Below are 27,745 nucleotides of genomic sequence, written 5' to 3'. Positions count from 1 at the left end.
TTATTTCTAACGCACTTTTTATATGTAATTTTCAGGATACTTTCTATCGTTATATTTTGATATTGTCTTTATTTCGACTGTTAAATATCAAAAGTTTGGAAAAAAGACATCCTAGGAGTACAGCGAGTCACTAATCAACCCTCCATACAAATACCTTAATTGATAACATATTTTCTCACAAAAAATCTTGCAATCGATTCAAATTAAAGGATAACAATTTTCTTTTCAGTTATATTATCCATTATTACTTCTTCAGTATTAACCCTGCTTTCTCTTCCAGATGACGTCACATACCCAACATCATCAGAATGGTTCGACGGCGGCAACTGTTCGTGGGTGGACGCGGTGTCGTGGGGCTGCAACACCACCATCAACGGCACCGCCGCGAACACCACCAGTTCTGACGTCACGTCGCTCGTCCTCATGACTGTCACGTCTGTGGTGCTCGCGCTTATTATATTAGCTACTATTGTAGGTAAGTTATCTTCTACAAAATATTTACTATCCTTGTGAAAGACAACGAAAACTGGTAATTGAGTTACTTTTGGGTCATCATTAAGGCCTAAATTTCACAGTTGTATTCACGGACAGCCTGACTTTGCATATATTAGTGACCATATATGACAATGGTAGCTTTCCGAGCTTCTCCATTAAATGATATGTCAAAACATCGACTTAACGATTATAGGAATCCAAGAAATACCATATAAATAATAATAATATAACCATGCAGTAAAATTTCGAAATGTAGTGTTAAAAAAGTTACCTTTTTAAACATATACTGTCTATTGACAACGATCAAGGTATTATTTTTCGTGACCTCCAAAGCTCTTGAAACCCCTCAGTAAATACTCCTAATCAGTCAGCCTTTAAAAATGTAAATTTAAAGGATCCGTAAGGAATCCAATCAGGAGTTAATTAGTTTGACAAAGACCTTAATCATTGAACCGACTCTTAAATTCTGATCAAGAATTGTTAATGAGGAAACTAATCAGGGAACTTCCAATACCTGAAAGATTAACATTGACTTTTCAAAGATAAGGTTACCGATATAACCAGGAAATGGTTTATTAATTTCTAATACCTTTTAAGAAAAGACGCTCTGAGTTGTCGTGCTCGCTGGTCAAAAAGTACACTTTGACTGAGACAGACGTTTTATATTGATTAGTCTCAATTGTTGTCGTTTAAAAACGGTTAAACCCCGAAACAGGCTTTAGACGGCTTATATAACTTTAATATTTAGCTGACCAGTTAAAATAAGCACAAGAAAATCGAAAACTAATACCATCCAATCTCATAAACTATCAATAAATATGAACTAGAATCATATCTGAAACATTGACCGAAAACGAAGAAAAAATAAGGCTAACGATCAGGCGTCTCGCAAGGTTCAATTCTCGGACCAATCCAGACATCTTACATATTGGCATCACAAAAAATATAACATCAGCTTGTTTTTTATGAGAAATATTGGCGAGGTTAGGTCACCGATCCATCAAAGCAAAGCTTGTAGGACCAGATGATCCTTACACGTGTATGGAGGACATTGACCTGTAATGTTCAAGAGAAACTGAGAACAAACGGAGCGCAGGTGCCTGATGAGCATAAGTTTTAGCGTTGAGACGCAAGTTGCATGTCTCATTTCTAATATGATATGAGAGTTAACGCATTCAAACCGTTTTGCTTGATTAAAAGTCTTCGCAGTTGTAGTAATTAAATTCTAAAATTAGAATTTTCTGCTCCACTGTTTCGTATTTCACTACTTTTATCTTTTACATGAAAACAATTTTATACAGTCAACCGCTTTTTGACTTAACCTACATACAAAAAACTTGTCATCTCGCATCTTCTACATTATTCAATAAAATCCACAAAAATTGCTTCCAACGATTTCTAAAAAACAAATGTCGGATTATACATTTCGAGTAATATCTTCTTACATTATTCTTGAGATTTACAACTTATCCACGTTTCGTGAATACTACTTATCATACAAATATAAAGGGTCTTAAAGAATAAAATATATGAAACAAATGGGTTCTATATTCGCAAATTTCTCTTTAACACTTCGAAAAAATCTATATAGGAAAAAGCACTTTATAGGAAAAGCTATAGAGATCAAATTCGCGTGTGTTGTGAGTGTAAATGTCTGTTGTAATAAAGCCCTTTTGTACCACTTTTTCTAATCAAACTGATATGAAAGCCGACTGGCATATGAACTGGCTGTCAGCCAAATTGAAGGTACTAACAACGTATGAAGTTTGCTGTTTTAAGGAAATATATCCACTGTTATAGAAAAGCTATATAAAAGAGGTACTATAGTATGTTTCTGCTAAGTAAAGATTTTTGCCTTAGTATGAACAAAAATAAACCTTATTTTGGTTTAAAAATTCTAAAATTAGATTTCCTAGTCGGTAAAAATTGGTTAAATTTAGTTTTTACCGAAAGTATCTACTACGGTTTAATACCGAAATTTTACTACGGGTTTAGTTCTTAATGAAACTATTAATTCCTTAACAAAATACACTATAAAACTCTTCATACAGTCCTAGTGAATATCTTTACACAAGATTTTTAAACAAAACCCTGCACACTGCAGGCACTACAGCCTGCTTCTCTGATAATTTTCTTCTAAAAAAGCAACACTATCTCAAAGCAAATTTTAAAAATACCGACCTGCCACCAATCACCTGCAGAATAAAGAATGAAAAACATCCCTTTTGTTATAAGACACGCCGACGTAACTTGAAGCCCTTAATATTTATAGCTTAGAAAATCTAGTAGCTTTAAGGCCTTGTACAGAAGAAGGTGAATTCGTCTTGAAGTTTCGGAAGGTGTGCCTAGAAGCAGTCGTTAGTTACTGTCTTTCAAAAAAGTTGCAGTTTTGGTTCTACCGCATCAAAGGTTGAGTTGTCCCGTTTGTAAGAGGCAGTTAATAAAAAGTTTACCAAACGAACTATTATTGTGACAAAGTGACGAGTATATACTGTTTCTTTTGATCGCCTGCATCACGTTTGCAGTAGCCCGATTCTCTACTACTATCGACTGCCGACAACCGACCTGTCATCGAGAAATTTTGTATGAAAATCTGATCAGCGCCTCTAACGGATGTCGTAGGAAATATTTTGGCAGTGCATTCTAAATGTCAAAATTTCGATAGCTAGCCGGTTGTCGGTAGTCGATAGTAGTAGAGAATCGAGGTACAGTTTAGCGTTAAAAGAATTGTAATTTCGTCTTTTCTGTACAAGGTCTTAAACGTTATCCTATTTATTTTTTCATACATAAAACCTTTCTCTAACAAGACGCTTAGTGGACAAGCGATAAAAAATTTCGCCTCAAAATGTATGAAGCCTTTGAAACCCTACTTCAATCGCCAATCATTATAAGCTCCGGTGAACAAGTCTAACCCTTTGCGAGATAAAATATAATCGAAGAAAAATATCTTAGGGTGAGATATACCAAATAAGACGAACATTGTTGACTGCCTATGTATTATTTTGGTAGTATATGAAACCGCTGATCACGGGGCAATATTTAACCATCGACGCGTCCTATTAGATTGGACCAATAATGATAATTTTTAAAAACTGGGCAAGTGCGAGTTGGACTCGTGCATGAAGGGTTCCGTACCACCGTACCAAAAATTTCCGCTTTCTAGCTATCACGGTTTATAAGATACAGCCTAGAGACAGACAGACAGATAGCGGAGGTTTAGTAATAGGGTCCCGTTTTACCGTTTGGGTACGGAACAGATCGATCGAATCAGATGCAGCGTTAAACTACACATAAGTATTACCTATATTATTATATACCTTAGTATTACCCATTACTAAGGTGCAAACTAACCCGTTTATCCATCGTCATATCGTGAACTAGATATGATTCCCCGAACCCTTCAGTTAGAGCTAATATTACTGACTATATCACATTTACGGATGAGGATCATGAAGGTTACAGATTAATCTGTACGTTTACTGGAAACGGATTGTCATGATGTCTATAATGGGACTTTATCTGAAAACAAGCTTTTGCACGCGATTTTGTCCACATGGTTTGTAGCTTAGGACAGAATTTTCATACAAAAGTTTCATACCCTATTTTATCCCTTTTGGGGAGGAGTAGATCAAAATCCTTTGTTTTGATTTCATTGTAAAATTGATTTTGATGGACAGTAAAGATCGCAAAAATTGAATGCAAAAATCTAAGATTAAGAAGTGGACCAAAAAGATGGCTCTTAATGGTCCAATTTTTAACGCCATCCCAAGCGAGTACTGTGTAATAAATAAACAAAATAAAAACTTATGCATAAGTTGAGTATTAAGTGACAGTGCACAGCATTCGATGACAAACAGCTAAATACTTATTAATATTTTTGAGATCACTCGCAAATCAAACAAAAAAAATCTAATAAATAAATCTTATAGCATTGTGCGTGTATCACCAACCTTACATGTTTTGGAGTCCGTCACTGACAGTACAAACACCAAACATAAAACTTTATTACCAATCTGTATCTATTTGTGAACAATATACCCGACTTTTCTCAACTTTCTTGTTACATTACTAACTGTATTATGTACAAAGATTTTTTGGACTATTTATTGATATGAAAAAATCTAGACTCAAGGCTTAACTGATCTTAACTTAGAAGGCATCTCTTGCCCAAAAGTATTTTTTCCCCATTGGGTCTCCTCTCAAATTGAGGGAGAGGTTGCGTCTTACCTGACCTTGTACGCCCGTGAAAAGTAAAAATAAAAGTTATTATTAGGAAGTGCTTTATTGTTTAAGTCCTAGAAAAAGGTTAATTGTAACTCACCAGCTAGATTATTATGATAATCACACAAAGACATTTCTTTTATATTTTTTTACAATAAACTTTACGTCATTAAATAACACTTTAAGTGAACAATATACTCAAATCCAAAATCTATTATTTTCTATTCCAATACACGATAACTTACATAATAAATCACAAAGAAAAAAAACCAAACAAACGAACGATAAAAATTCATAGCCAGCGGCCATTTTTCACGATAATTATAACAGTAAATTAATTAAGCGTCTATGAAAAATTATTTTGTATTGTATTCAACGCTTGTTCTAGTGGAAAGCAATTATAATAAAATTAAAATAATAAGTAACTGACTAAGCTTTATGAAAAATAGCTTCTTTGACAAACTGTCCAGTCGTTGGTTTAGAAATAATTAAAGACTTTTAAATAATAATTTACTAGCGAACTCGGGAGACGTAATTCTACCTGATTGTAGCATTATATTTTTTAAGAGTGTTTTTATTTTCTGTTCATCATCTAACAACCTTATATAACAGGTTATTGAGAATACGTTTTCAAAGACCTTCTGCTCATTACAGTACAGTAGGTACAGTTGGTAGAGAAGCATGAAAGTCTGACAACTAGTCTTACCGAGGAGTATCATGATACCCATGTAACTGGGTTGTAGAGTTCCGATAGGCAATCGCTCTATATAAAAAACTGTTACCCAGCTGCAGTAGCCGGTGAGATTGGAAGCCGACTCCAACTTAGTTGGAAGAAAGGCTAGGCTGATGTTCTACACAGTCTTATTTTAGTTTTTGTAGGTATACTGGAAGAACTTGCATAAGGTTTCATTCACGGGTTTTTCAATTTGTTGCAAACATGTCGTCTTTATTTTGTAATAAATACGGGTGATTTGACTCTTTACTTTACCTCCTACTCTTTTTACGGGGAATATGTGACACATATTGATCCTAAGTTCGATTTTACGTCTTAAAATAAATCCGGGAGTATGAAGTAGCAATTTTAAAAGTGCCACTAAAATCCCGTCTTTCAAAAGTTTAGTTACGTGGTCAGTTTGCCAACGCCAGCGTAATAACTATGAAGTTGACGATCGAGAGTTTGTGAGGTTCATAAGTTTTTCGAAGTATTCATAGGTACTTAATGCAGGCTTTTTCGAATTTACGTATATTATTTAATCGCTTTTTAGGCAAGCGTGCTTCATGTCATTTCGTTACGTCGCTTTATATCAAGTGAGTTGCGGTCAAAAACGAACTTATTTTTTGTGAATAAAAAAAAAATCTAATAATAAAAGTCGACTCTATCACATTTATATAATTCACAAATATTTCTTCACCGTCTGGTAGTTAGTTCATTCTGTCCGTTATTTGTATGTTTGTAAAAAGTCCGGTTACGCAAGACGAGTAAGAATTTGTGCGAGACCCCTTTTTGTACATAAAATTACGCCTTTTCTCCAAGGGGATAGGCAGAGACCAAAGACCTTTATGTATAAAAAAGCCACAAAAGAAATAAATATACGTAATAAAGACAGTATAAGCAAAGCATCTCCCGTACACAAACTAATATCTAACAAACATACACAAAGTACTACTAGACTAGTAGATAAAACTATTTGCGATTCACACAAATCGCAGTGCCGCGTCTAAATTGAAAACGAAATTTCAATTAAAGTCTCCAATAACTCTAGATGTCAAATAAAGACAGCTCACTAACAGCGTAAAAAACCGGTCAAGTGCGAGCTGGAATCGCACACTTAAGGTTCCGTACCATTATGCTTTCAATAAAAACGACTTGAACGACTTAAATATCACGTTTGTTGTATGGGAGCCCCCTTAAATGTCTATTTTATTCTGTTTTTTTAGTATATTTTTGTAATACTGGCAACATAAATAATTTATTTGAGACAATTTTAACTGTCTACCTATAACGCTTCATGAGATAGAGCCTGGTGACAGAAAGTCACAATGCTAGGATCGGATCGATCTCGTTTTTACCCTTTGTCCAAGGAACCTTAAAAAGTAAGCACGAAACCATTAGAACTACGTCACTAGATATCGAAAAATCTAATCTACCTGCCCTCAAATCAGAGCGAGACTTCATTCAAACTACAATCGAAGTAGATCGAAACAGTGTTCGTATAATCCGAACGAGTTAAGTGCGAAATCCGTTCGAGTAGGTCAAGTTGCTCCCCGACATACATCGTTAGATGGTCGGGTTATATTAACAGCGGTTGAAGTTAACGTTTTCATTAGTTGCATGAGATGTTCTAATCGCTTTCCAAAGTGTAACGTATACCGAAATAGTTGCAGTTTATTAGAATATGCACTAATAAGTTTTCTAATTGAAATGTATTTTGGACTATTTGGTAGAGTAATTGAAATCGTAGGTAGACTATTTTCTAGAAACATTGCCACAATTTCCGAAATGCAGACAGGCAAGATTATCAAATTCTTTTAACAATGAGTGTCTTTTTTTAATATTTTCGAGTATATTTTTCATATGAAAACCTTCAACATAGAGCCTATACCTACGTATTTGCTAATTAGACTTCTCTTGAAATTAAATCAACGATAGACTTGTTTTATAACAATGAATGCACAACAAAAGCTTTAGGGCTTTGGGGCTTAACTTAACGATTTTAAACTCGCGACTTGTACACACATAATAGTGTAATGCAACGGGTCTTAAACGTGACTAACATCGATGAATTGCGTCGATCGCGGTCACGGGCTGACTGGGCGGTAAACAAATAAGGGAAAAAAAATTAAGTGTTTAAGACCCGTTGCATTATAATACTACATATTAAGACAATTCTTCACTTTAAAAATACGTTCGCTATAAATTATCTTTGAACGTAGTACGTCATAGTACGTCTCTACCATACAAACAGACATACAAAAAGGAATGTCGTTCCCATTTCAGAGATTCCTAAGTAATTCAACTCGTTGAAAACTGAACAATCTTACATTTCAGCTTTTAGCACGAACGAAGATTAAAAATTTAGCTTTGGCTGAGCGAAACAATCAGAGAGACGAGGTCGATGCAGTAAAAATGATCATAATACCCTCTAAAAGGTTTAGTGGGGCATATTAATGGGCCCCTAAAGTGTTGTACGGTTATTTAGGTAGGATTATGTGCCCCCAATATGGCTATAAATCGATTAGTTTATGAAATAGTGTTGTGAATTATGAATATTATGTTTCAGGTTTAGTTTAATGAATTAGGGATAGTTGAAATTTATTTTAACCTTGGCATTTAGTTTGGTGTACATATTTTATGTTTTGAAGGCCTGAGGGATGTAATATAATTCAACGATAATAAAATTATGTGTACGAGAATTTTCAGTGTTTCTGAAATATCATTTAAACCAAGGTTATGTATGAATACGTATTCTCTGCTACATGTCCGGCATAGCCGAAGAACTAAAAGTAGACAATTTCGTTCATTTTCAAAATATCGCTTTGACAAATGAGCCCAGTATTAAAAAATGTTTACTAGTTTATCCAAAATTCAGTAATAAACATCCTATTGTCTACTAAAAATAGTCTTGAAGTGTGGTGTATACATAATAATCATTATAACTACATACTGTAAAAATAAATCCCAACGCCGCGTTTTTATGTATGCTGGCGATAAACTCAAAATCTATTGAACGAATTTCCATGTGGATTTCACCAATAGCTAGAATTATTCTCAAGAAAAGTTTCAGTGTGTAATTTATTAAAGTTGACACAGTATAACTGGACGAAGGCTGGCTTAACCACTAGAGTACTAAATAAATCGCTAACACTATCACCGTACCTTCTATGCATACGGTTGTAGAAATCTCTTCGTATCTGAGAGTGAACAGAACGAAGTATTGAGACTACGACTGCCGAGTGAAGCTACCTTTACGATACTTCGATACAAATGTATTGAACATTCGTTCTTTATATAGAAGATAGACTCTATGGGCTTGTAATGGCTTTTCTATGTGAATCTGACTTAAGTAATATACTTAATATTATTGTTAAGGTTAATGGTAAAAAGTGGGTGTATTTTATGTATATATCTCTGCCTACACTATCTGGTACAACAGGCTTGACATAGTGTATGTATGCAGTAAGAAACTAAAAACTTTAGTTATATCAATAACTAAAGTGATCTTTAATTATTTAAAGCATCAGCTCATATGCCTCTGTGGTGAACGGTAGCGATGATAACTCAGATTTCTCGTCGATCAAAGTGCTATCTAATTTATATTACAATGTTCAATACAAATAGCCCTGGAGTTTTGTTAAGTACTTGGTACATAACGATAAGCTCGGGCCCTATTACATGGGCTTTGGAACATGCGGAACAAAACCCTCTACTTACTCCTTCAGGGATGTAACAGACGTGATGTAAAAAAAAAAGTTTCTCAAAAATGTCTGTTATTTGAAAACTCCATTCAAAATAAATTAATTTACCCTGAACTTTGCCCTATCATCCTATCAAGTTCTTTGTTATATAAACTGCATTATACACATATTGCCCCATAGAAATCAGACCATTTCTCATCTACATCGTACAATGTATTGTGTCATGTCGTTTGTATGGGACGGCGGCACTATGTCACATACGGGTCAACAATGTACATCAATACGATTCAATACGACTCGACAGTTGGAGATACCGTATCGTTTTCCGTAGTATTTTACCGACTTCAAAAAAGGAGTTTCGTCAATTTAACTGTTTTTGTTTATTTTGCCTTTAAACTTACTTCATAAAACTAGTTCGCTCAAAATCCGCTAGTAGCGCTACTGGAGTATTTATCAGTAAATACTACGTAATTCATTCAATAAGGTCTTTAAAAATAGTAAAGATTCGCTTGTTAATTTCCATGTAAAATTATTGATAGCTAACTTTCTAATGTAGTCTAGTTTAGAATATTGACAGAAGTTACACGGAGCTTTTTGGCACTATAAAGTTTCAATAACCTATTGAGATTTTTCGCTTGGAGAAGTATCAGTATCAAGGCCCTCCGCGTATTTCGAAGTAATTATAAATGTGAAACTATCGATACCAAGGCAGAGCCTGGGAATCCGTGACGCTGTTTAATTGAAAATTTGTCTTTTTCATTTTCTTAAATTACAACTGCAGTCATTTAGTATCTATAAATCTTTCAGCATTCAACATTAGAATATATGAGACCTTAAAACCTAAAATTATATTCTCTAACAAATTCATGTGACTGCACACAGTACGTAATAGAATTATCTTATATTAAAGTTGAAGTTTGTAAAGTTGTGAGCGTCGCTTCAGACGGACTATTGTCGTCAATGATTTATTGCTTTTAGTGAATTTGATTTAGACCGAGCCTTTAGAAAGACGTGGTTGATAGCGGAGCGATTAGAATATCTTTATAGTAATATCATAAAATAAATTGAGTTGAATTGATATTTTATTTCTATAATTATAAACACAATTAAATTTAACATTGGAGATTCATAATAAAAAATGAGTTTTTTTGTTTCTGTGTTTCTTATATCTCTTGTAATCAATTTCAACGAAGGTGATGTAGAGGATGAGTCTTGAATAAATAACAAACCGGCAGATTAGATATAGTATTCGGGTCACCAATGGATTTTCAAAAAATGTGGAGGCTCGTTTCTTAATGATGCAATCTATCATGTTGCTAAATTACATCTAACTCTCTTCAGCTATTCAAACATAAAAACGTAACAGACAGACAAAGTTACCGTCACCTTTATAATGTCAGAAATTAGGGATCGTATAAAGTTCACTGACCTCTCCAACGCTATTAGTTCCACATTCTAATCTACAAACTTCATAGGAAATTACGCAAGGCAGAGTTAGACGCTGTACGGACTAAAGGAGCCTGTCCACTACACTATTGCGTACTATGACAGCTTACGTATCAATTAAAATTGATTTATTTAACTTATTTTATACTTATCTATTTTCCGACTAAAACAAAGTGCTATCAAGTTTTTCTAAGTTTAGTCCGGAGTTTTATAACGTGCCAATCATGTCAGTGTTATCAACAAACTCGCTTCATATTACATGGAACTAACATTGTATATGGTAAATCATGGTTTAGTTTGGGTATAATTCAACTTGGCTATATTACTTAGACGCACAGCGAATGTTATGTGCGGTGAAAATTAAAAAAATTACTATACCTTATTTAGAACCCGATATTTACCGACTAACGTATTGGTCCCGGGAGACTTGATTAAAATTGTCGCACTGAAGACCCAGTGTTTATATTAATAAGCGTGATGTGGCATTGCATACGATCTAGTCACTATAACAGTCCAGGGGGGCTATCACGTATCTCAGTTGACAAGTATTTGAAAGTCACTAAGCTGTACATTGTTTTCTCCCGTAGATTATAATGATTGACACGTTACGTCAAAGCAGCATGATATTAAATAGTGGCCAACAATTTGACGTAAACTAGTTGTCAACTGAGATACGTTATACGCCCGCATGTCTAGTTTGTTTCCATACCTAGTACCTACGTTCAGAGTACAGTTATGGTGTTCAAAGGTGTGAACAGTCTCCTCAAGCCGGCCTACCTTCAGACAATAGTCGATAAGCCGCTGGAGCTCTTTGAGCGACCTGCGATAAGCCACGTGTGCTTCCTCTTAACTGCGGCTTGCTGGTTCAATACTTTATTGTTATGGTGTGTACCGAAGTGAGACTGCAATGGACTGGAAAATTTTAAAGGAATATAGAAACTGGTAGGAATATGGATATTGGTATATTGTTAGCTGGAAATACTGACTTCTTAGGCCTATGTAGTTTATGAAACTTTAAACAAAAAACTAGATTGTTTAAAAAAACTAGACAAAGTTAATGATATTAATGTCGTTGTTATAAGAATAATGTGAACCAAAAGAACCTTAAAAATTATTTTTTCACTGTTTGCTATTCTTGAAAACTACCGTTCCTTATTGATCTTTCTTATCTAATATGATTTCAATAGGTCTCTACCCATTTGCTGTATTTGCATTTTTAGCTCATAACTGTTTAATTTGGTAAGTAGCTTTTTGATTACTCGCGCCAAACTTCATGAGTCAGCTGATTATGTCACAAGAAAATTAAAGTAACAAGTTTTTAATAAATTCTCTTGCTTTAAAATCGCCATCTGTTTAACAAAATCCTACCCTTATTTGATTTATTGTTCTCCCGCTTCGTTTCAAGTGATATCTGACAATGAATTGCTAAGTTTTCGGACATACAACTTAGGATATATTGTTCTAGATAATATTGTACAAAGTGGGTTACCTACTATATTGTTGTTTCACGACTGTTCGGTGACGAAGTTATTTGGAGTAGACGGAATTGATGGTGTGTTTGTGATATGTTTGGTTAACTTATTTGAGGTTAAAATTTGGTTTATTGTGAAGAATATTAAAGAGATTTTTGATACTAAATACTGAAAAAAATGGCGGATTTTCCCCGATAGACACTCATGCTGAGGAAACAATATTATTTACAATATTGTGGCTAAGATAATTTAAAGTTCTTAAAATATTTAAACGTCAGCTTGATCACGGACTGTTATGGGTCAAAAAATAATCTTACATACATAAGGTTTGAGCGCGGCAATTTTTTTTTGCTGTTAAAGGTGCCTTATGTACTAGTACTAAACAATACCACGAGGAAATGCAATTGTATTAGTTGTATTTGCAGCTTTATACTGACTAGCACTTGTCACATAGGCTATATTACAAACGCAAAAGAATCTACTTTCATATATGCTTCGTAACTCCCGTGCCTTCATACAACGGTTCACACCGCGAACTACGGAACTCAGCCAGCGATACAAACTTCGTTTTGTTGTGTTCGTAAATGCATTGAAGCGACGAAATAGACGCGATGCTGCGAACGCAACGCGTGATAAAAACTACTACCTTGCATGAGTGCAGAAGAACGTTTTCTACTAAGTACTATCGACAACCAGCTATGTATAAGTTTATGTCTAAAAGATTTAGATTAGATACTAATTTTTCCAGTACATTGAGAACATCAAATGCTCGCTTCTCGATACTTGTGTGTGTCCTACGTGGCTGGTGGCGACAAGAAGCTGTAAACACTTTGACATAGTATATTTGACAGGCGTGGCGTCACATTCAAATCAAGTTTTGAGTGTCCGTTTTCCATCGTAGGGCAAGGGCTAAAGAGGCATGGAACCCTCTCCGGACAGTCGGTGCTTGTAAAGCCTTCGCTTCCATAAAGTGATAATGAAAAAGATTTTAATATGTAATTTATAAAAATATATCAAATCAAGACTACTTAAGTTACAGCAAAATGATAATTATATTTGTATGAACCTTCTGAAATCTCAACCCTATTTGGCCGCATTCATTAATTGAAGAATTTTAGATTTTCCTTCCACAATCATGTCTTATATATGTCAAAAGCTATATAACCATGTTGTTTGTCTGTCCACAGGTAACGTGTTCGTAATAGCCGCTATCATAATCGAGAGGAACCTTCAGAACGTGGCCAACTACCTGGTCGCGTCGCTCGCGGTCGCTGACCTCATGGTCGCTTGTCTTGTCATGCCTTTAGGTGCTGTTTATGAGGTAACACTAACAATATCAATAATAATATATTTTATTTGATTTGTATTTCTTTCATTGTTAGAAACGTAAGTTCTAATATATATTAAAACGTACATACGAACGAAAGTTCCGCGCGGTACAAGATCGGAGTAAACAGCTAGTATTGTCTACATCACCGCATACAGAACGTATACAGAAACCACGCGGTTTCTCGCGGTTCAAGAACTAGCGCGCGGATGGGAGCACGACGCGCGATATTGCGAAGTGATGTAAACGATACTAGCTGTTTACTTCGATCCTGTACCGCTCGGACGAAAGTTCCACGCGGCTCCGCGCGATCATATGAACTTAGCCTCAATGTTGGTATACCTATAAAGTCGTAATATCAGATATTCAAAACACTACCACAAACTGCATTTGGCGATCTTTGGCGATATAAATCTACAATTTTAAGTTAAATAAGATATTTTTAGGTGCCTAATTTACCATCTACAATCTTCAGTAAACTTGTATGCACATTCCAAACTTAGAATATCATTTAAGTACGTAGAAAATTTTCTTGAAATTACTCGCACTCTCAAAACTAGTAGGCCTTTTAACTTTTTCATTAATACACCCACAATAAAGCCCCTCTCTAGATTCATAAATCACAGCAAAAATACCAAGATACTAAATTAATTTTCAACAAATGTGATCACTCTACCTTTCACTAAATTGTCTACTTAGCATTTCAAGTCATAAATATTTTAAAACCATAGTAAAAAGACTTGTATGCAAAAAAACGCTTCATAAATTGAAAAGTGCTGAATGTATCAATGGATATTTTAAAAGAAACTGCTGATTCTTCTAATCAGACTGACCGCAGGTGAATAGATGATAAATAGATTTATAGAGGGACCTTTTTATTTGAGAAATTGTTTGATACAAAGAAAGATTCCATTAGACTATGAGAAAAAAGTGCCCTAAAGTGTTGATAGATTCGAAACACCTACTGCTGACACATACAAATAAATTTTCATTTAGATTCGAACCCACAATTCAATTTGTTGTTAAAAACTGCTAACCTGGAATCTGCAAACTGTTGTAAAGTAAAAAAATCTAAATAAAATAAGACAGCGCCCCTAGTGGACTCTAGGAGAACTAATTTCGTTACATATATTATTATTAAACATCAAACTTTTGCTTCTCGATAGTACCTTACGAGGGGGAGCGAATATCGCTACTGCAAACCAAAACGCGTTACTTCGGAAATATGCCTTATGACAAAAATATGTTTTTCCTTTCTTTCCATATTACCAACAACGTCCTTAATCCAACAAATGAATACAATTCCACATAATATAAATCAACGATAAACGTTCAAAGGAAATTAACATTCAGAACACATACGCGTTATTTTTCCCATTCCTGTTTTACACTGGAGCCCACATAATATTAGATTTATGACAACTTCCCGAATTTCTGCAAATCTACAGTACCTCGTTCGATATACATACGAATGTGTACTTTAAGGTTGTATAAATAAAGTGTATTTTCGCACAAAAGCCATGGCTTAAAAGACACACAATCAATAGGATCCGTAAATGGATTGGAGCTTACATATAAGTGTGGATACGCACCATTTTTTTACGACGAAGCCCAACTCTGTATAAAATGGTTCGACTATAGATACTCAAAATGTAAATATTGTCATATCTTTTACTGGCAATCCCTTTCACTTTCTCGAAAAAGGTTTTGTGGTAAAAATCTGTATTTTTTTTTCTTAAAACTATTTGGAGTTCTTAGTTCTAAGTTCTTTGGATAGTGTTTGTTAATGCCACAGAAATAATATATATTCCAAATTTAGTGGTAAGTGCGGGTTACATAAATTACGAATAGTATTGCTAACTTCACAGTATTCTTTTTTCAGTACGATTTTTTTAAAGGACTTTGTCAGTTTTTATATTTTTTTCTGATACGTTTAGAATCAAAAATAATATACTTATTAATATGTCGTGGAGTTTAAAATCATGCGAAGAACACACGATGAGACCTAAAGAAACAACTGAAACAAATCCTAGGAAAGTGGTTGTCACAGCGGCACCTAAACCAAATTTGACGAAACATTTTTTGTATAATTACAACAAAAAGAAAACATTACACGTTGGTACCTAACACAACAAAGTTGAACAACATTTAATCCCACGAATTAACAATGCACTCATCAAACAATTTTCGCACAAACATTTGAGCAAATGTTTGTCCAAGTTACTAGTTGTATGTAATTTGCTAAGTTGATGTTGTTTTACCCTGTGTGCATACCTGAGAACCCTTTGGGTACATTGGGTTTTGGGTTTTACCTGGGGTAAATTATGTATGTTAAGGAAATGCTGATATGCATTTATGATGTGTTGTAAATTGTAGGTGTTTAAGTTTTGGGGACGGGGAATATTAGTGATGTTATTTATGAAGGTCTGTTGAACGTTGGTACTTATTGTATAGTGATTACGGTAGCCAACGTGCCCTATCGGAAAATGGTTAAGCGGGTTTCGAATGAAACACATACCTATTTAAATCTAAAAATAGTGAAAATGTAGTTGATGTCGATGTTAAGTTTTTTTTTGCGAATGACTTAATGCCTCTCTGTACTTGGCTAATATAGAATTATGTGGGACTCTCCTGCCACAAAGCATAATGACTTAGTACCTGCCGATTAATTTAAGATTTTTGATAAATTCTCTGCAGTCAGAAATGATAAAATCAATCTTAAAGATAACTTTTTATCTGATGAATGAAAAATCAACCATTTAGTTTTTCAAAAAGACATTGTAACTACAACTCTTATAACAAACAATCGATCTGCTAACGACTACCATTAGATTTAACAAACCAAAGAATTTCTTCCATACAAATTCATCTATTCTTTAAAGAAATATTCTTACAATAGTCTACGCTAAACCATTCCTTCAGAATATAAATCCACCATCCAATTCATTAAAGATCCCGACCCGCATTTTTTACGTAAAAAACTTTTCTCTTCAAACCGAGACTAAAACTTAAATATTAAAATAGTAATTTCGTGAAGAATACGACGAAACTAATCAACTTGTTTGAATATTTCAAGTTGAAGGCTATTTGTTCTTGAATTAAAAGACCCTTATGATATATGCTAAGAGCCTTTTAGAATTTTGATTCTAGTTCAACTGTGCGGCCTTCCATAAGTGGAATTTGGTGTAGGAACTAAATTAAACTAATAAAAAAGGAGGTGCTTATTTTGCTTTTTGCCTATAGTTTGTTACGTCATAATAACTTATTATTAGGTTAAAACATTTTGATGATTCTTTTCATGATAGATAATAATGCAAAGCATTGTCCACATGATAACAAATTACGGCCATAATATGTTGAGGTTCTAAATTGTGTGACCAATTACTGATAAACATCGTATCCGCTGAGGCAAAAAAATTATATCGAATTACAAAGTCACTTAAAACTAAGACAAATAAATAATGAATAGACATTTTTCTACTACTACTGTTATTGGTTACTGAATATTATTTCTAACCTATCTATCTTTTCTCACGGGTTATTTAAGGACTACTGCTACTTTGTTATAGAATATTATTTTTAATCTGTCTATCTTTCCTCGTTATTAAGGACTACTGCTACGTTGTTACCGAATATTATTTCTAACTTATCTATCTTTCCTGACAGGTTAGTCAAGGCTGGATCCTGGGTCCCGAACTATGTGACATGTGGACGTCGAGCGACGTGCTCTGCAGTTCCGCCTCTATCCTACATCTTGTTGCTATTGCTACTGACAGGTAAAATAACAAAGCTTTCATACATTTCATAGAGGCAATAGACTGGCGTAGAATGTTATACAACAATCCAAAGAGATTATTTGTAATATACTCCAACATTTATCAATACGATTTTGGTTAACAGTAAAGCTTTAGTTTAGAGTGATTACATAGGTAGTGGAACTACTTTAAATGTACTAACGGTCTCTGTCTCAAAAAATTTTTTGACGTTATTTCGCAAAGTAAAAACTGAGAAATCTAGTTATAAAATGACACGACACAATACCTATATATTTTATTGTAGTAGACTCGGTCGGAAACACACGCATGCACAATAATAGTAAGAGCATAAAATTCAAGTAAATCAAAGTAGTATATGTTTAGTATGGACAGTTATTCTAGCATTTCCTACATACATGTATTTACGTTACATATATTTATTTAAGTGTCCTGTTTCATAATAAAATAAAATTGCATAATTCCCGAACCGAGGAATTCTATTCCACAATTTGACGTCATTTATGTCGAAGTGACGTAAACATCGGAATTTTACTCAGTTTGTTGAAAATTTGTCGAGAAATCCGTAGAATGATAATAGCCTTAACAATTTAATGACCTCAATAAATCAGATGAGGGAGAATTGGACGATTTGGCTTAACGACCGACGGACAAAAATATACGGAACTTTTTCAATCTCTTTATAGATTCCATTACAATTTATTCAAATTGGCATAGTTTATCATATCTAAAATAGAGTTTTTATTGAAATTTGTATAATTGATCGAAATAGAACTACTAAATGGATTTACTTATGAAAAATAAAGGTCTACTTATTTAAATTTTACGTTTATTTTTCGTATTATATCGAAATCTAACCAATTTTTGCTAAGTAAATCAAAGAAGTCATTTTTTCGCAAACTTTACTTTAAATCCCCTACAAAATCACTTTATTTTAATGCATATATGTATGTATAGCAGTATGGTCAAGGAATACGCAAATCTCGTTATTTCACTGAATATCGTGTTCCGTGGAATAGCAAGCAGTGCCATGCATATGTAAATAACTTCTCACTACCCACGATTGATCGTCTTGCCAACTACTTCAAAGGATTTCCTTGTCCACTAACTGAAAATATATTGTACGTGCAGACAGAAATCTGTGCCGAAAACGTAGCTTTTCCAATATTCTTAAAATAAGGACAAACTTCAAGGAAAAAACTTAAACTGATGTCACTCCCCCGCTATGTTTAGGTATAGACTTCTAATATTTCGAAGCTAAAAGTTCCGTCCCGTCAAATACTTAAATTACTTTTTTGATGAGCCAACTTTCGGAAAATTCACACCAGACTTAAGAAATTTCCAAGAACCGATCAATTACTGAGCACGCTTGAATAGACTGATGTCCTTACTGAAACTTGTCTGTGTTCCAGATACTGGGCTGTGACTGATGTGGACTACATCCACATAAGAAACGAGAGGCGTATCTTCACGATGATCGTGCTGGTGTGGGGCGCCGCACTCGTCGTATCCCTCGCCCCGCAGCTGGGCTGGAAGGACCCTGACTACCTCGCCAGAATCACCCAGCAACAAAAGTGCCTCGTCAGCCAAGACCTCGCGTATCAGATCTTCGCAACAATGTCTACGTTCTACGTGCCACTAGCGGTTATTCTTATCCTATACTGGAAGATCTTCCAGACTGCCAGGAGACGTATCCGAAGAAGGAGGGAACCTCCTCCACCGCGTCCTACTTCAGCTGACGGTGCCCCTCCCTCAGGCAGACCTGTACAGTCAGCGAGAGACAGGAGATTTGTAAAGAAACGGTTCCTGAACCTTAAAAAATGCAACCAGCGGACTCGCGCCGAGACGCTGGCTGCTGCGTTGTTATTGACCGAGGGACAAAGTACCTCGACTGTTGATACGTTGGACGAGGAGCCAAGGACTACTGCGTTCACGATCAACGAGAAAGCCCCACCCTCGGTGTCACCAGAAAAGTCTTCCTCGACTGTCACTAACGGCTCGAAGACCGAGCGAGCCATCGTCCCCGCTCCTACTCATAGAGAAAAGAAAGAATCCCTAGAAGCTAAGAGGGAGAGGAAAGCGGCGAAGACCCTCGCCATTATCACAGGAGCGTTCGTGTTCTGCTGGCTTCCATTCTTCATAATGGCGTTGGTAATGCCCATTTGCCAAACGTGTGTTATCAGTGATTACTTAGCGAGTTTCTTCTTGTGGCTAGGATACTTCAACTCGACCCTAAACCCTGTTATATATACGATCTTCAGCCCCGACTTCCGCCAGGCGTTCGCGCGCATTCTCTTCGGCACACATCGGCGGGGCCGGAATAAAAAATTCTAACGAAAATGTCATTACTATGTATATAATTGAGGGCGTGAGCGCCTATGGACTATGTTACTCAACCTATATGTATGATATTTCGCTTTCTGTATGTTATACATACTAAGTAGATAGTGTAAATACGTTTATTCGGTGATATATTGTAAATAATATAAAGGTATATGATAGATGATGTTGACAAATTGTTTTTTTTACGCGTTATAGTCTATGCAGCCGCGACGGGGCCGCTCGTGAGTCCTGGCGCCCCCGCCGCCCGCTCTTGTGTTGTTTCAAGTGACATTACGAAATAAATATTTAAATTATATCAGATTCACTGTTTTATTCAAACCTTCTACACGAGTCTGTTTATTCGGGGAAAAGCCGTTCATGAGATATCGGGGGCAATTAGAAAATCCTCTAAATCTATTTTTGTTTGGTTTCTTTATTCCTCCGTCAATATTGGGGAAGCTTTTATCTGTATATTTAAGGTAATCTCGGGAACTACTTAGAGTATTTTAGAAACCAATTTATTTTGGGTCGGATCTTCTTTAATGCAACCCAATTTATTGGTTGGTTTACTAGAAGTCAATAAATTCTTGGCTGAATACATACTCGGGAGAGCTTCAACATTTATTCCGGCCTTCATTACAAATTCCATTATACTCTCAACCCTATTCAAGACTAGCTAAAAACTCGTTCACTAATTCAAACAACTGACGCACAATCAAATAAAATAGAAAGTAGACGGCAAATTGACAGATATAAACTACTAAAAGGTTCAGAATCAGTCTTCAACATCCTTTTAAGTGAAAGACACATCGTGGCTCCCGAACAATTAATCGTAACAAAATTACACAAATATTGTAACATTGCAAGAAAATATTAAATACGTCCTATTTTGATCCTTTAGATTACATTACACCACTGATTCCCATTTTTGTTGACAACTTTTTTCGACGCAAAAGAAATCGATTTTATGTTGTGGGGACTCCTAGACTTGAAACAGTATATTAATTAATATTATCTTCACAGCAGTACTCATACCAGGAATTGAACCTCCGACCCACCCACACACAACGAACACCTTAACTACTCCACTACAAACGTTCAATATTCTCTGATACAAAGGTTAATCGATCAGGAAACTCTTGGCAATATGGCGCTATATTCTATACTATAAAACTATAAGTCGTAGTGTGAAAGTAAAACAAAAGTAGGCTTCTAACCGCTGAAGCCGTACGTTCTATACATTTTTTCCTCAAACACTGACAGCCTTGAAAAATGGTTGGGAGCGGATATGGTGGATAAGCGATAGCGATTTAATTTGTTATTTTATAGAAGATGTATAAAAAAATATGACATAAAAATTTCAGTAGGTATATTTGCCGCCGTATCATAAGACTAAAAGCATGATTTTTTTAAAAAGACTTTTAGGAATGAAAATGCTTGTAAATTAAACAAAAAATAGTATGTTTGTATAACTACCACTTATTCTAAAATAAAAGCTTATATTACCGGTATTAGTCAGTGTAAAGCAATTTAAAAAAAAACCATGTGAATGATGTACTCCCTTCATTATAATGCCTTTACTAAATCTTAAACAAGTCGACGTTCCTACTAAACATTTCGACTAAAACTTTAGTTAGTAATTACTGGCATCGTCAATGAAAACTCGTTTTGAGTAATTAATAGATTACACAAGTTAATTTACAAGCAGAAGCAAGAATTCTGTGAAACCTTGCGAGCAAGAGTTAAAAGCAACTAAATAATTATTCCTTTTGATCGAGTTGATTCCTTGAAGCAATGCTCCCGTTGCGCTCTGCGTTCACAAAATGTCCAAAGTTCCTGCTAATAGAAAGTTATGCTGTTATTATTTACTTTTGCAGGAAGTCATTCAAAGGCAAAAGTTAGTAGTAAAGAAACAAATAGAAATTAAGTACTGAAATCTAGGTTCTTTTGCTGTCATCGTCTGATTCCAGTTATTTCAAGACCAGATTTATGCTTGAGAGTTCTATCGCACATACTATACTCAATCATATTTACCTGCAGAGTATTTTTGTACTTCTGTAACTTAAGTTTTTACTGGAGCAATACCTCACTTTTTAAGCACACGAATGAAAAATAGTGTAGTTATGTAATTTAAACTCAATACGCGATAAGGTTCATGTTAAATTGAAACTGCAAGAACACAAGCAAGACTCTGAGCTAAATTAGCACTATTAACTTCAAATCAAACATCTCAAAATATATCATAACTTTTAAACTCTCGCGTTGCATTTTTAATCTATAATAGAATAAGGGAATTAACGCGAACACGCATTTTACCTTAAAATGCCGACCGTTTCGGCGCAGGTTGCAGTCGCCGTGGTCGCAGGCTGACTAGTACACACTGGTACACACACACACAAAATAATATCCCTAAATAATTTTACCCCTTCAATAATCGCTCCCGCTTATCAACACACCCTCTCCCGACCGACCCCATCTGTTGTCACTCGACGTTCGAGAAGGGGGGGGAAAATAAATTGTTGAAAGAACCCCCCTCCCATCGCAACTGATTTCTCCACTAGTTGATAAGAAATAGCCTTTTAACGTAAAAGGTAAACGATAGTGTTGCCAATCACTTTTTCTCATATTTATTTCCATGGGAGGATGAAAGGTTGACGCGTACGGGTTTTACCTCGAATGACAGCTTGAGTTTTATTAAAAGTTACGTATTTGTGGTAAAAATGTTGGCGAACTATGTTGTTATAGTATATGTATGTAACGGTTTATTTACTACATATACCACACTACAAGGTAAAGGTAAGTGTATGCAAGTTGTCTTTTGGATTTGTAAAGGCTGAGGTCTTATGTGGTATCAAATATGTTTTCTTACTTTATTTTAGACCTTTTTGGATTTGTAAAAACAGAAATTTTTCAAAATATAAAAATTGAATTTGTTCCTTTTATCCTTTTTTGCACACATACACACAAGAGACACAGTCATGCCAAGACACACTTCTATTTTGGTCAGATCTTTAGCATGCGTAATTGCTTTCCCTCTTCTTACTCATGTGTTACATAGTATTCATTCCTGTAGAAATATTGTCTGGTGAAGTTAAGTAACGCAACAAATACATAGTTAAAAGGTTGCCCTTTCTTTATAGGATGGGAGACCTTTGTAGGAGGCAATAACATATTATTTAGTGGCAAAACGAAGGATCTGTATGTCTTGTATAGGTCTCCCATTTACAGTTAAGCAGGCAAGTAGTGAAAATAAATTTAAAACCCTGTTCTTTACTTTCTAAGGTACCTACTTCCCCCTTCCCTTTCAAATCGGTATTAAGACAATAGCCATACAATCAAACTAATCCATTACAGTCAATGCTAGCACAGAATTAATCCAAACGCGTTAATTGCTACAACCAATAATCCATTACATCAAGTGCACATGTTTGTTCCCTGATCTTTGACATATTAACTTACTAATTGAAAGACATCCGTAGATTGAGTTCTAGCCTAAAATAGCAAGTCTGAACTGAACAGAGGCGCGATTCTCGATTATCGAGAGTTTACCATTCAAAATGTACTGCAACAATAGTTCCTATGGCATCCACTAGAGACGCTGAACAGATTTTCATACAAAATTTCTCGATAGCAAGTCAGTTGTATATAATGGTAGAGAATTGCGATACAGAGCGCTTTCGTAACACTACTGACAGTTGAGTAGATAAAGTTTACTTAAGAAGATCTCATCAATGCCCCTGGCGTATTAATCAAGAACATTTTTTTTAATGCTCGCTACTTGTAGTACCGATTATAGGATATTTCTACAGATGTATAAGTTACTACTCGTAATTATCTTGAAAGAGTGCCTATAAATAAATCTATTGTAATTCCGGAGGTTAGGTTAGATTCCCGATTTGGAGATTAAGTTCATGCCACTCTATATGCTTAGTATTAGCTGCTTATTTAGTTTCAGGAAATATATACATTACAAGCTATACTACTCGTAGTAAAATAACTTCGTCAAACCGTCCCACAATCTATCAAACGTCCACGCATGGCAACCAAAAATCTACGCATGGTAGAACTTACATAACACAGTCCTACACAAAATTTTCGTCCTCATAACAAATATAACCTGACCTCATAGACTAAAGGTGGATGACCTGTGACGAAAGGAAAACAAACTTCCTCGTTATTTCGGCAATACACATAATAATAATGAAAGGTATTACGATGATGGATGGTCGACACGCGTGAATATAGGCTTCTCTCTGTAAGGTTGAACTCGGTTCGAGATGAGATGAACGAACTGCTACAGAACAAGCTCTACTTAAAAGAGTCAAAAAGTATAAAATTCGTCATTCGTAATTTAGAACAAAATTATACTATACTAGCTTTTCCGCCGTTTTCCCTTGGGAATGCGTCATTTTCCCGGGGTAAAAGTAGCCTATGTCCTTTCTCGGATATCAAAGTATCTCCATACCAAATTTCATGCAAATTGGTTCAGTAGTGTAGGCGTGATTGAATAACAGACAGACAGACAGACAGTCAGAGTTACTTTCGCATTTATAATATTAGTATGGAAGTATGGATTAGTTAGTACTGGATTCTCGACTCGCACAAGGTGTTATTGGTCTTTTCTTAAATTTATATTGCAATAAGTGTATTTCAATAACCCATAGTTTGGTAGCGTGCCCGGTAAATTGCAATACACCTTTGCGTAACCATGGGCTATAACAGGCGTGATATTATGAATGTAAGTTCAATACTCTTAGCAACATGATTATGAAACAATCGCAAAAGTTAGTCCTATGTAATAGGGGGCGAGTCTATTGCTACTTACCGGGCACGTTACCAAACTTTGGGCTACGATTGAAAAATGTTCTGATATAAATTTAGTCTGCCTCCGCGGCGCAGTGGTTTAGGTCGCCACGCCGATACCACTGCGTCGGGAGGTCGTGAGTTCGAATCCCACTCGGAGTAATTATTTGTGCGATCCACTAATAATTGTTTCGGGTCTGATTGTGTTTTGTTTCCGTTGTTTGTATGTTTGTAAAAGTCCCCGCGACGCAAGAGCAATTCTGAGTAAGGGAGTCGTCATTTAAAAAATATATATATTTGATAAGATTAACAGTACTTTGTTCAACCCGAGAGTCGTCTCGAAATATAAATAAAAATAATATAAATAATAGCAGCATCATGATAGCATTCTTTACCGACCGCGCTATAGAGGCAGTCTAAAAAATATAGCACGTTTTATCATAAAATTGGCTGCTGTGTTAACCTATTTCTCAATGCACTTAAATCTATTTTCATGGTACAACTGCCATCATAACTCTTCAGTAAGCTAAACTTAATGTTGCGAGAAGCTCAAATATTTCAACAATTTAAGGAAATATAGCAATATCTTGATACAAAATGTGCACGATGCTAAGAGTTATGTACCCATGTATTCTAAATTGTACATGAATTATTAAATAAAATTGTGCTTAGCTAGTTATGACTTAATTTCACAGCATACAACCATTGCATAGAACTATATTTTAAAAATTACGGAAATCCTTTTGAATATTATTCTTATGTGTAAGGTCATAAGAACAAGCGTGTTTATATTTTACTGATATGCTTAATTTTATAGGAATAAGCGACACTGGCTTTTTTATACTGTAACATCTTGCCTATTATTAACGATGGAAGGTAATCCTATAGAGAACGAATCTATTTCTCAATACAGGAATTAACGTAACTTCAAGCAAATGAGAACATTCTAACTGAATCACAAAATAGAAATAAAATTATCCTACACGATGCCTACACCGGAATTCATCCCTGAGCATTACGATCTGTTATAGCCAACATAACCACAGGGGTAGTGAAGAATTAACATATTTATTTCTTCAAATGTAAAGTAACACCCATTTTAAACAGACAATTCCCACTACACTTAAAAACTACAACACCTACATCTTATTATTCTATCCTTTCACATGCATCTGTAACGTAATAAAAGCTATACTGATTTTCGTGGCGTTCTTGGCACCGTGCATCAGATTCTTTGTACCCTCGCATCGTGGAGTCTCAAGTAGAAATTTGGCCGGCGGCCAGTATTCAGTTAGTTACCGTTTAACTTCCACTATCTTCAAGCGATTGAAAGGTCAACCTGCCCTCAAAGATATCGGTCAATCGGATGTTGTTTATTGAGTTTGTAGGCAGTATCTTTGTTGGAGACTGGTTTTGGCTTCCGTGGAATAGTTAGGATAGTCAGAATCTTAGGTCAAACGGAAATTCTTCTATTAGGTAAAAATTACGATTTTTTTTGGTAGTTGTGGCTGTCTCACTGCTGGGCAAGATCTGCGCCCGATCGAGGAAGTGGTTCAAGTCCCGCAGGACAATTGCGGGTTTGGGATATTGCATGCCCTGAAAAAATATGTTAGATAACTTTTATACATTAACAAACTTACCATTAATAACTGAACAATATTCATTTGGACTATTATTCAGTTCGACTCGAAAGCGAAATTTGACACTGGATTCATCCAGATGCACGTGTTGGTAAGCATTCAGAAATTGATAAGCAAACTACCTGACTCTGCCAATGGCTACTCTGACACATTTGACTTTTTTCACATGTGTTTGTTGCTAATATTAGGTTGGGGAAAAAGTCTTTTCGCATTATAGTATGTATGAACATGAAGGACTTATGTATTAGGCATAAGTCCTTAAGTAATTAAATAAATGCCAAAAACTTAAGCCTTTAAGTTTCGTAATCAACAAAGTAAAAATAACTAAAAAAAACTCTCACACTTTTCTTCACATCATTTTCACCTACAAAAACACCTTCCTTCCTACGTGATAACAAAAACTAATTTGACTTAACCCTGCACCGGTGTGATGTTCATATTCTTATCTAAAACAGGCGTGAGTACTACTGAGTATCTCATAAGTATCACAATCAAGGAGTAACGACTTCTGTCAGTGTTAAGGGTAACACATACGGAAGACGGGAGCGTTTCTATGCAGGTTTGTGTGTGTGAATATCATATCAGCTGGAAATAATGCTAAAACCGCACGTTTGCTGCAATGGCAGACCACTATTGTCACTCTAACGGCACTTGCTTTCATTCAATTACAGTGCCTTCTAAATAATTTTGTGAGCTAAAATATAGTTGCTACTTAAGGCAAGGATTGTAAAAAATACATGAGTGCTGGTGATGGAAAAGTAAAAAAAAAACTTTATTTCGCCCTGTCACCCGCACTTCTTGCCTACGCCTTGTACTTATTATTCGCCTATTGCGCAGAGGATACAAAACGTTGAATGGCGCCGCAATACTTCCGCGCCCGCCACGCAACCGCGCTGTTTGTATCTGGTACTTAAGGGCTGCTGTCATCGTTAGATCGGTGTGACGAAAGGGCGCGACGCTCGGAACATTATTTTTTGTCATACGTGGCCCTAAAAATCCCTCACCGTCGTTTGGGTGTTAATGCGTAAGGGTAGTCACCGACTTATTAGAATTTCGTCGATTAAATTTTAGTATATATATATATATTCGCTTAGCCTTTGTTCCAAACTATGTTGGAGTCGGCTTCCAGTCTCACCGGATGCAGCTGGATACCAGTGTTTTACATGGAGCGACTGCCTATCTGACCTCCACAACCCAATTACTTGGGTATTAACACGATACCCTTCGGTAAGACTGGTTGTCAGACTTTCAAGCTTCTGACTACTGTTAACGACTGTCAAAGATCTTCGAAAATGACAGCCGGGACCCACAATTTAACGTGCCTTCCGAAACACGGAGGAACTCGATATGTATAAGATGGTCACCCATCCACGGAACAACCTCGGCAAGCGTAGCTTAACCTCAGAGATCGATCCGTGCGGCTGTTGTAAACTAAGCCACGAGCTCCTCCGTCGATTAAATTTTAGTATGGTATTTAAAAACTCTTCAATGTAGAAGAGATTACTTTAACCCTACCAAAATATTATGATTTAGACATTTTTACGTAAGAAAATTTAAAAAAGCCAAAAAAAGTCCTATCCTATATAAAAATGCGAATGTTTGTGAGTATGTATGGATGTTTGTTACTCTTTCACGCAAATACTACTGAATCTATTAAGAAGAAATTTGGTATGTAGGTAGCTTATGACCCAGAATAACACATAGGCGGTTTTTTACTCTGCAGTTCCCGAGGAATCAGGATTTACACGGGAAGTCGCGGGCGGCCTCTAGTATAAAATACACAAAAAGAAGTCAATGACTCGTGCTCGTGCATACAAGAAAAGTCTTACA

The 27,745-nt window shown here is 35.5% G+C and overlaps 1 protein-coding gene and 1 long non-coding RNA gene across 2 annotated transcripts in view; one reads left to right on the top strand and one right to left on the bottom strand.

Annotated features, from left to right (window-relative positions):
- LOC142977792 (5-hydroxytryptamine receptor) overlaps positions 1–19,793 on the top strand; it is a 98,102-nt gene extending 78,309 nt beyond the window's left edge. The window contains exons 3-6 of the mRNA XM_076121881.1: positions 281–475; positions 13,238–13,371; positions 17,044–17,153; positions 18,563–19,793. Coding sequence (XP_075977996.1) covers positions 281–475; positions 13,238–13,371; positions 17,044–17,153; positions 18,563–19,484 — 1,361 coding nt within the window. The 3' untranslated portion in view covers positions 19,485–19,793. The remainder of the gene's footprint in view (positions 1–280; positions 476–13,237; positions 13,372–17,043; positions 17,154–18,562) is intronic.
- The window catches only part of LOC142977793 (uncharacterized), a 236,264-nt gene that overhangs the window by 148,448 nt on the left and 60,071 nt on the right, over positions 1–27,745 (bottom strand). The gene's annotated exons all lie outside the window — the stretch shown is intronic.

The sequence above is a fragment of the Anticarsia gemmatalis genome, chromosome 13 (genome assembly GCF_050436995.1).
Source record: "Anticarsia gemmatalis isolate Benzon Research Colony breed Stoneville strain chromosome 13, ilAntGemm2 primary, whole genome shotgun sequence".
In the NCBI taxonomy this organism is placed as follows: Eukaryota; Metazoa; Arthropoda; class Insecta; order Lepidoptera; family Erebidae; genus Anticarsia; species Anticarsia gemmatalis.
This window is presented reverse-complemented; position numbering and strand designations above follow the sequence as displayed.